The sequence below is a fragment of the Vulpes vulpes genome, chromosome 3 (assembly GCF_048418805.1).
Source record: "Vulpes vulpes isolate BD-2025 chromosome 3, VulVul3, whole genome shotgun sequence".
Classification (NCBI taxonomy): domain Eukaryota; kingdom Metazoa; phylum Chordata; class Mammalia; order Carnivora; family Canidae; genus Vulpes; species Vulpes vulpes.
The window spans coordinates 117152918-117163340 of NC_132782.1; the positions used below are offsets into that span (position 1 = coordinate 117152918).

General features: G+C 48.7%; 1 protein-coding gene and 1 long non-coding RNA gene across 3 annotated transcripts; one reads left to right on the top strand and one right to left on the bottom strand.

The window, feature by feature from the left end:
* Positions 1-1225: 1225 nt before the first annotated feature.
* On the top strand, positions 1226-4282 carry LOC112918276 (glutathione S-transferase Mu 3). 2 transcript variants are annotated; one of them, XM_072754386.1, is made up of 8 exons: positions 1226-1384; positions 1704-1779; positions 2062-2126; positions 2872-2953; positions 3051-3151; positions 3484-3579; positions 3667-3777; positions 4084-4282. In XM_072754386.1, the coding sequence occupies exons 1-8, from the start codon at positions 1334-1336 to the stop codon at positions 4180-4182; spliced, it is 681 nt and encodes a 226-aa protein (XP_072610487.1). In that variant the 5' UTR covers positions 1226-1333; the 3' UTR covers positions 4183-4282. The 2 variants fall into 2 exon arrangements, with proteins under 2 accessions (XP_072610487.1, XP_072610488.1); XM_072754387.1 differs by lacking the exons at positions 1226-1384; positions 1704-1779 and having other exon boundaries at positions 2062-2339; positions 2381-2953.
* Positions 4283-5795: 1513 nt separating this feature from the next.
* Positions 5796-10155, bottom strand: LOC140598350 (uncharacterized). The gene is made up of 3 exons (XR_012000723.1): positions 9708-10155; positions 7518-7732; positions 5796-6545 (listed from the first exon to the last, which is right to left on the bottom strand). It is a non-coding gene; the product is annotated as an uncharacterized lncRNA (long non-coding RNA).
* Between the last annotated feature and the right edge of the window lie 268 nt (positions 10156-10423).

Consider the following 10423-nt stretch of genomic DNA (forward strand, 5'->3'; position numbering starts at 1 on the left):
CTGGGCTATTCCCAGCTACAGAAAATTACCAGGTAGACTTTATTTTTTTTTTATGATTTTATTTATTCAGAGAGAGAGAGAGGCAGACACAGGCAGAGGGAGAAGCAGGCTCCACGCAGGGAGCCCGACGTGGGACCCCATCCCGGGTCTCCAGGATTCCGATCCCGGGTCTCCAGGATCACGCCCCGGGCTGCAGGCGGCGCTAAACCGCTGCTCCACCGGGGCTGCCCTCCAGGTAGCCTTTAGCCGCTAGAATAAAAGTCAGGAGCTTCAACTGATTGACGAGTCCGGATACCAGGAAACCTCGGCAGATACACCTGTGAGCACTGAGAAGTCAGAAGGGCAAGAGGGGCACAGGGGTCCGAGCATCGAGTTCCAGGAGGCCCCCACTGTTCTCAGGTAAGTTTCTCTGATACCGTGCCTGCTACGCCAGGAACTGCCAACGCCTAACAACAAACCTTTTAGAACTGCTTAAAAAAGAAAGAAAAGAAAAGAAAGGAAAAGAAAAGAAAAGAAAAGAAAAGAGAAAAGAAAGAAAAGAAAAGAGAAAAGAAAGAAAAGAAAAGAGAAAAGAAAAGAAAGAAAAGAAAAGAAAGAAAAAAGAAAAGGGGGCCCAAGCCGGGACAGCGGCCCGGGATACACTATCTGCAGAGAGAAGAGAGTGCCCTGAGAAGGAATGCTTACTACAGGGTTAGATGTGGTTTCTTGTCACATCAAGAGTCACCAAATCACCACGATGAAGGACATTTCAGAAAATCACAAACTTTATCTCAGGCTTTTACTGTGTACAAGGTTGCAGGCTTCAGAGGTGTGAGAACAGAACGTAGGGAGATCCTTACTCTTATCTGTAGTTTGAAATGTTTCTTTTAGGTCACTCGCTAACAGACGGACAACGTGTGCTCTGGCGGAGAGGGAACCCGTGCTTCCAAGGCTGCTGAAGCCATCGTGAAGAGCAGAGCTTCCCTGGGAGCGCGGAGCGGGCCACCGACGCTGCAAGCTGAACCGTTCATCACCTCTCGGTGCTTGTCTACAGCGCCGAGCCCTCCGGCTGGAGAAGTACTTATGGCCTGGCCGTCACCGTCCGGGGTTCACCAGGGCCCTCAGCGCCGGGCCGCCGGCCGCCCGCGCAGCCCCCGTCCGCAGAGCGCAGAGCCCGCAGCCCCGGGGCCGCCCGCGGGCTCGCGGACCGAGCGGAGGCCGGCGGCGGAGGCGGGGTCAGAGCCGGCGGGGGCGGGGTCAGAGCCGCGGCGTTGGCCCCGCCCACTGGCGTCGGGTATAAAGCCCCGCCCGTTCGCTGGAGACCCCCAGTCGTCGGAGTGGAGGCGCCGTCGCCATGTCTTTGTCGAAGTCAAACATGGTTCTGGGGTACTGGGATATTCGCGGGGTGAGTGCCGGCTCGACTGCCGAGCCGCTGGGTCGCGGAGGCAGGGGCCCCGCGACCGGACCTCAGGGTGGCGGCCCCCGAGCGGAGCCGGCGTCCGTCGCCTCAGCGCCGCCCGCCGCCGCCGAGCTCCCCGCCGGGGCCCGGGCCCGCCGTGCGGCCGCGACGGCTGAGGCAGCCGGCCGCCGAGGCGATGTCGGGGCGGCGGCGGGCGGCCTAACGAGCGCCGCGGCGGCGTGCGAGGCGGGATGCCAGGCGGGCAGGGGACGTTGGGGGCGGGGCGGGGGCGCCGCGCAGGCGCTGACGGGGTCTTCTGCCCCAGCTGGCGCACGCCATCCGCATGCTCCTGGAGTTCACGGATACCTGCTATGAGGAGAGACGGTACACGTGCGGGGAAGGTAATGCGGCCCGCGCGAGCCCCCCGCCCCCCGTCGCTGTGCCCAGAGGGGCCCCACGCCTGAGGCGGGTGCGAGGCGGCCCCAGTCACCCGGGAGCGCCGAGCCCCCCGCCGGACGCACGGATGCAGCCTCTTCCAAGCCGCGGTCCCACCGTGTGAGCGGCCCACCGAGTGGGCCCGGAGAGCAGAGGCCACCCTTGGGGGCCCGGGGTGCGAGGTGCTAGATCTCTCCACTCCCCTCAGGCGGGCTGCTAAGGAGGTTGGGCCCCGCATTCTCTTACAGCTCCGGACTATGATAAAAGCCAATGGCTGGATGTGAAATTCAAGCTCGACCTGGACTTTCCTAACGTAGGTGGCCTCCGGAGAAGAGGGGGCAGACGGCAAGGCCGTCCAGTATAGCCGTGCCGCTTTCCTCTCTGGGCTGGGGACACCGAGAATGCGGGCTCGGAAGCTGGCTAAGAGAAGTAGAAAGCAAGGGTGCCCGAACTCGAATGGAGAGAAAAAGTTTTCATTAACAGTAACCACTAAAAAAGTTAACAATTCCTTCTATTGTGAATCTAGGTTAAAAAAAAAGGTAAAAAAAAAAAAAAAAAAGAATCTAGGTAATAAGGGACGTTGGTGATTAGCCATGGCTGTGACTTTGTCACTAGTAGAAATTGAGTATTTTCATATTACATATGTGGCAGATACTGTGCAAAATATTATTTACACGCATCATACTTTGAAATTATGATAGTTGTTATGCCGTGCCTTGTTATTTAATGCAATAGGCACATATTACTTGATTATGATTTTGTTTCTTTGATGTTTTATAAATTTCGAAAGCATGTAATTTGCTTTATGCATTTAAAAATCTTATTCTGACAAAGGGTCTGTGGTATGCCCGTACACATGCACAGAGAGATTAAGAACTCTGGTCTAGAATCAGGTGGGGACCCAATTGCTACTTTCCACATATTTTCTTCTTCCTCCTAACACAGCATCTTCTCTCTACTTTTCACTTCCTGCAAGTCTCATGTTCCCCCAGAGAGAGAGAGAGGCAGGGAGGCAAGAGAGAGTTGGTTGTTCATCTGACATGTCATTTTCCTTCCAGCTGCCCTACCTCATGGATGGTAAGAACAAGATCACCCAGAGTAATGCTATCCTGCGCTACATCGCTCGCAAGCACAATATGTGTGAGTGGCGTAGGGCCAGGGAGGGAGGCCCGCCCGGCTAGCAGTTTTCCTGGAAGTGGATCATTCCAAAGGTGATTTCTCATCTTTTGGTGTACAGGTGGTGAGACTGAAGAAGAAAGAATTCGAGTGGACATCATGGAGAACCAAATAATGGATTTCCGCATACAGCTGGTACAACTGTGCTACAGTCCTGACCTTGTGAGTTTCCTTAGCAAGCAGGCATCGAGGAGAAGGAGTGTTGAGAACCCAGGGGTTCATCCGCTGCTTCCTGCCGCTTCTGCTTTCCCACCAACCCAGTCTGCAGATCTGCAGAATAGGAAAGAACTGTTTTATATGGGGGGTGGGGTCCATTTGTTATAGGACTCTGGTGTTGGCCCCTCCCCCTTTCTGTCCTGCCACCCCTACTGCAGGCAGTAAGAGGGAGGCACGCGGAGAAGGGGATCACTGAGTGTCCCCCACTGGCCCATGCCCTGACTAGCTCTGAAGACGCTGACAGCTGTGCTCTTACTCTCTTTTTCCTTCTCTCCCAGGAAAAACTGAAGCCCCGGTACTTGGAACAGCTACCTGGACAACTGAAACAGTTCTCCTTGTTCCTGGGGAAATTCTCCTGGTTTGCAGGAGAAAAGGTAGGAAGAAAGGAAAGAGGAAAGATGCCTTTCTATCTCCCAGGATTTAGGATCTCTGCAGACCTGACCATCTTACTGTTCTTCTAGCTCACCTTTGTGGATTTCCTCACTTATGATGTCTTGGATCAGAACCGTATGTTTGAGCCCAAGTGCCTGGATGAATTTCCAAATCTGAAGGCTTTCATGTGCCGTTTTGAGGTGATGCTTCCTATACTTTTCCTGTACAGAAACACTCGCAGGCTCTCCTGGTTCCCAAGGGACCCCACTGTGGTAGATTCTCAACACCAGCATTTGTGTAAAGGGATCAGTGGTGGTACACTTCTAAACCTACAAGTCTTGAGAAAAGGCTTCGGCTTCTACACCCTAAAGCACTGTCTACATGAAATGGTAGTGGAGGGAGGAAGGGGGGATGGTATAGAGGCAGGCAGTATGTGAGTGTCACTGGTTCGGCATGGGTCTTTTGGACTGGGTTAGAGTATCAGGTTTGGTGTGCTTTCCCTTCAGGCTTTGGAGAAGATAGCTAACTACATGCAATCTGACCGCTTCCTGAAGATGCCCATCAACAACAAGATGGCCCTGTGGGGCAACAAGAGAATATGCTGAGCAGGAGGTGGACTTGATCTGCTTGTTTTTATTCCATCCTGTGCCTAGGGAGCCTGTACTCTCTCTTCTCTGCTCTTTTCAATAAATAGCATTTAGGCTACTGGTGTCTAGCTGGATTTCTCTTGGGACTAAAGGCCAGGGGAGAGTAAGGATATATGGAAAATGTCCAAGATGTGAATACAGTCACTGTAACACTGACAATCCCCCTACATCTCAGCTGTGTTCAAAGCTAGAGGTTCTTGCCCAAGCACTAGAAACAAAGGTGATATTGTACAGTTGTAGAGGACAGATACATTAAATGGGACTGGAGCCCTTTGAAGAGGTGGTGTAGATACCAAGCAAAACTATATGGAACTGTTGATTTTACAGAACTGAGTTCAGAAATGGATCCTTTTACACGGGAATGTAGTATGATAAAGATGGACTTTCAAACTGGTGGACTAACCAATAAATGGGATTATGTCAGTTACCAATTAAAAATAATAGTGGGAAAAATAATAATAATGGGGCATCGGGCTCCTGCATGGAGCCTGCTTCTCCCTCTTCCTGTGTCTCTGCCCATCTCTCTGTGTGTGTCTCTCAGGAATAAATCTTAAAAAAAAAAAAAAAAAAAAAGGGATCCCCGGGTGGCTCAGCAGTTGAGCATCTCCCTTTGGCCCAGGGCCTGATCCTGGAGTCCTGGAATCAAGTCCCACATCGGGCTCCTGCATGGAGCCTACTTCTCCCTCTGCCTGGGTCTGCCTCTCTCCCTCTGTGTCTCTCATGAATAAATAAAATCTTTTAAAAAACAATAATGGGGCACCTGGGTGGCTCAGTTGGTTAGGCATCCAACTCTTGGTTTTGACTCAGGTCACGATCTCCGGGTCATGGGATTGAGCCACATGTTGGGGCTTGTGCACTCTCGCTCGTTCACTAAAAATCTATAATAATAGAACTCTACCTCACACTATTCACTAAAACTAGCTCATCTACAACTTAAGGCCCAATATTAAAGCTGTAGAAGTATTAAAACAGAATATTTGTGATTTTATGATAGGTTTCTCTAAATGAGACCTAAAAACAAAAAGCCATAGGTATACCTGGGTAGCTCAGTGGTTGAGCATCTGCCTTTGGCTCAGGTCGTGATCCGGGGTCCTGGGGTCGAGTCCTGCATCGGGCTCCCTGCAGGGAGCCTGCTTCTCCCTCTGCCTATGTCTCTGCCTTTATATGTCTCTCATGAATAAATATTTTTTTAAAATCCATGAAGGGAAAGATTTATAAGTTGAACAGTTAATCAGATTTAAGAATTTTCTAGGACAAAGGCACAAATACACAAAATTAAATGACAAGATGGCAAATGAGACAAAAGGACAAAACTGACAAAAAAGTCCCAATATAAAGACTATAGAAAGAACTCCTATAGATCATTTTTTTTAAGTTATTTATTTATGATAGTCACAGAGAGAGAGAGAGAGGCAGAGACACAGGCAGAGGGAGAAGCAGGCTCCATGCACCGGGAGCCCGACGGATTCGATCCCGGGTCTCCAGGATCGCGCCCTGGGCCAAAGGCAGGCGCCAAACCGCTGCGCCACCCAGGGATCCCCCTATAGATCATTAAGACTTATGGACAAACAAGAAAAAAAAAAAGAAAATGGACAGAAACCCATGAACACATGATTTAGAGAAATAGTTATGGCCAAAAAAAATGTTAAACAGATGTTTATAATCCAAAAACTGCAGATTACAACAGCAAAAGACCATTTTCTATCTAACAGGTGAACAAAAAGAAGTTTGTGAAGTGTTGGCATTTCCTGCCAGTGAGCTTGTAAATCGGTATACTTATATTGGAGGACAGTTTGCCAATATCTTCTAAAAATCAAATCATGTCCTTTAACCCAACAATTTCTGTCCTGGTGAAAACTACCCCATGTACCTAAGCTATATAACTAAGATTGTGGTATTGTTTGTGAGACCAGGTGAAAATCCTGTCCGTGCCCATCAGTACTGTGGAATACCATAAAGCAACAAAAGAATGAGATTTAACTGTGTGAACTAATGTGGAAAGATCCAAGACACATTGGTGACTTTTCTGCAAATTAGATTGCAGATGAGCATGTACAGTATAATACCTTTTATGTTTTAAAGAAGGAAACCACGAGGTAGGCATTTTCATCAGATACATTTATGTATTGAATGGCTAGAAAAAGAACTGGAGGAGGTCTCCTGGGTGACGCAGTTGATTAAGCACCCAATTTGTGGTTTCAGCTCAAGTTGTGACCTCGGGGTTGTGAGATCAAGCTCCACATCCGGCTGTGCACCCAGCATAGAGTCTGCTTGAGATTTTCTCTCCCTCTCCCTCTGCCCCTCCTGCTTGTGCTCACTCTCTAGAAAGAAAAAAAGAGAAAGAAAAGAAAGGAGAAAAAAAGGGAAAAGAAGAAAAAGAAAGAAACATCGATCAGTCGATCTGGGAGGACACACTGAACCATGCTTATTCAGGCAAATGGGAGAGAGGCCCAGGCTTCAGGATGAATGGGGATTTTAGAGATAGGGCTAAGGATTTCTATTTTTGTAGAACCATTGTGCACTGGGGACCATCTGTACTGAAATGTCCATTTTAAAAGGCTGAATTTCAGGGCGTCTGGGTGGCTCAGTGGTTGAGTGTCTGCCTTTGGCTCAGGTTGTGATCCTGGGGTCCCAGATTGAGTCCCATATCAGGCTTCCCATAGGGAGCCTACACCTCCCTCTGACTCTCTCTCTCTGTCTCACAAATAAATAAAATCTTTTTTTAAAATGAGGGGAGTGTATTCAAGTATTTCTGTGTAAGAGAAACTAGCTTTAAGAAAAAGCAAACCAAGAGGAAGTGAACTCCTATGACTGAATTGGCACCAGCTCCATTTGCAGAGCTCCATTTGAGTAGTTTCCAGCCTTAAACAGGGACCTGAGGGCCAGATTGCTTTCCCCGGTAGACCAGGAGACAAAGATCTCTCTAGGGAGGGAAAGACAGAGGATCTAAATGGCCAGGTGATATCAGGAGGACGACCTCAGAAGGTATTAGACACAAAGTTTTAAGTAGGTGGTTCACCTGCCACCTGTTGCCACCCCTCGTGACAGTAGTTAGATATCTAGGGCCATATTTTGGGTATGGGGAGGCAACGGCCAGAAGAGGTACAAAGCTAGAGATTCTTTATTGCATGAATTTCAATAGTGTGAGTGAGTAAAGTGTGCCCTAGGGGAAGGAAAGGCTTTGTGGATTTAGGGAAGGCCAGAGGAGCTGAGAATGCCTCTCTAACTAGACAGAGGATGTGGCCAGAAGTCAGAAAGGAAATGTATGAGTTACTGCTGTGTAACAATCTTACCACCAATTTAGCAGCTTAAAACCACACACACTATCCCATGGTTTCTGTGGGTTAGGAGTCTGGGCACATCTCTTACAGGGTCTTCTGCTTCAGGGGCTCATCTGAAACCCACAGTCCATGTGTCAGCCAGGGCTGTGATCTCATCCTAAGGCTCAACTGGAGAAAGATCTGCTTCTGAGACACAAGACTGCCAATAGAATTTAGTTCCTTGTGACCTGTTGGACAGAGAGAAGGCTTTAGGTTCTTGCTGGCTGTCAGCTGGGGCCACCCTCGGTTCCTTGAAAAGGGGGCTTCTTGCTTCATCAATACCAACAAAGGGGAAAGTCTCCTGGGGAGTCAGATACTACAGCCCTATGTAATGTAATCATGGAAAAACATCCCACCACCTTTGGGGTCCTCTATTAGAAGCAAATCACCAGTCCCACCCACACTCAAGGGGAGAGGATTTCTCACAAGTGTGCAAGTACCAGAGGATGGGATTATGGGGGACTGTCTGTTCACCACAGGGAAGAAGGCAAGAAAACAGGAAATTGGCCCTGCAGTCCTCTGAGAGAAAATTCCTGGGATGGAGGTGACAGAAGACAGCAACGAGGAAGTCAGAAGGGAGGGATTTTTTTTTTCTAAAGATTTTATTTATTCATGGGAGACATGGAGAGAGGCAGAGACCCCAGGCAGAGGGAGAAGCAAGGTCCATGCTGGAAGTGCCATGTGGGACTCGATACCAGAACCCTAGGATCATGACCTGAGCCAAAGGCAGGCGCTCAGCCGCTGAGCCACTCAGGTGCCCCAGTCCGTGCTTTTTAAATCTCTCCCTTATGGGGCCCTGGGTGGCTCAGCGGTTGAGTGCCTGCCTTCAGCTCAGGTCATGATCCTGGAGTCCTGGGATCGAGTCCCGCATAGCACTTCCTGCATGGACCTTGCTTCTCCCTCTGCCTGGGTCTCTGCCTCTCTCCATGTCTCTCATGAATGAATAAATAAAATCTTAAAAAAAGAAAATAGAAGGAAATAGCTTATGTGATTAAAGAAAAATGAGGGGATCCCTGGGTGGCGCAGCAGTTTGGCGCCTGCCTTTGGCCCAGGGCGCGATCCTGGAGACCGGGGATCGAATCCCACATCGGGCTCCCGGTGCATGGAGCCTGCTTCTCCCTCTGCCTGTGTCTCTGCCTCTCTCTCTCTCTCTCTCTCTCTCTCTCTCTCTGTGACTATCATAAATAAATAAAAATTAAAAAAAAAAGAAAGAAAGAAAAATGAGTCATAGAATCATTTCATTGATGGGCCGAGTGGACTAGGGGACACTGATGGGTATGGACATGGATCTGCCTTCAAAGCTAGCTTGAGGGCCTGTGAGAATGTCTGGACTTTGCACAGAAATTGCACATTCCTTATCCTTCATCTGCAGGACTGGGTGGATCAATGAGCCCCACGAACAACATGGATTTAGGGAGTTCAGATAGAGTAGGGAAGAGAGAAGGAATTGACCATTAGCCAGTGATTTCTCTAATGCGGAAATGTGCTCACATCCCTCCCCTCCTTTAATTATCCTTCATAATCTCACCTCTGTTTCCTTTCCAGTGACATCTCTGGGCTTGTGCCTGCCCCTGCCCTGGAGCCCTGGGTGCCAGCCTTGCTGAATTCCCTAGGGAGTAGCACACCCTCTGGAGTCTGGAGGCTGCCTGGGTAGAGATCCTGGCTCTGCCCCAGTGCACTCTGGCCTCCTGTGCCTCAGTGCCTTCTCCCATCAATGAACCCTCCCTCACTGGGTTGTTATGAGAATTAACCCAATATTTTTAGAGCACTCAGAACAGACCAATGTTATATAAATTTGTAAATATGAATTATCCAAAAGTACCGTGTTCTCTTTTATCTTCATGCTTTTATACTTGCTGTTCCCTCTGCCTAGACTGCTTTTGCTCCAGCCCTGCCTGCCTAATCATGCCCATGCATCTTCTAAGGTAAGCTCACAAGTCACTGCCTCTGGGAGGCCACAACTGATAACCCCCATGAAAATGGTTAGTGATGGTCACCAAAGATTCGTGATCATTTTCCTTTTAGGAAAGTTTCACCACCCTCTTGAAATTAAGTGCAGCTCCATGACTTGCTTTGGTCAATTAAACATGAGGAGAAATTACACCCATTTTCCAGGCAGAAGCGTTAAGAGCCAGGATGTGAGTTTCCATACCCACTTCCTACCATTGTGATGACTGTGAGCAGTTGTCAACCTGAGTCTCCACCAGTCAGACAGACTGCAAAACGCAGGGCTCCTGTTGACCACATCTGACATGAAGCATGAGTAAGAAATAAACATGTATAAACCACTGAGATTTAGCTTAGAACTGACATTTGTCCATCTCCCCCCAGGCAAATTTAAATGCATTTATTTTAAATCTTTATTCCCTTAGGATTAAATGTTTTCTTCCATCAACTTACTGCACTGAACTATTTGCTTGTTTAAATGTCTGTCTCTGCCATTAAACTATAAGTTGTCTGAGAGCAGGGACTGTGTCTTTTTTTTTTTTTAAGATTTTATTTATTCATGAGAGACACAGAGAAAGAGGCAGAGACTCAGAAGTGGCAGTTCCCTACTCGGACCCCAGGATCATGCCCTGAGCCAAAGGCAGATACTCAACCCCTGAGCCACCCAGGTGCCCCATCAGGAACTGTGTCTTTAAAAAAAAAAAAAAAAAGATTTTATTTATTTATTTATTCATGATACATTTATTTATATCAGAGAGAGAGAGAGAGAGAGCCAGAGACACAGGCAGAGGGGGGAACAGGCTCCATGCTCCATGCAGGGAGCCTGACATGGGACTCGATCCCAGGTCACCCTGGACTGAAGGCTGCCCAGGGATGGAGTCTTAAGCAAATTTTTATATCTAGTGCTTGTATAGAGCCCAGCACAAAACAGG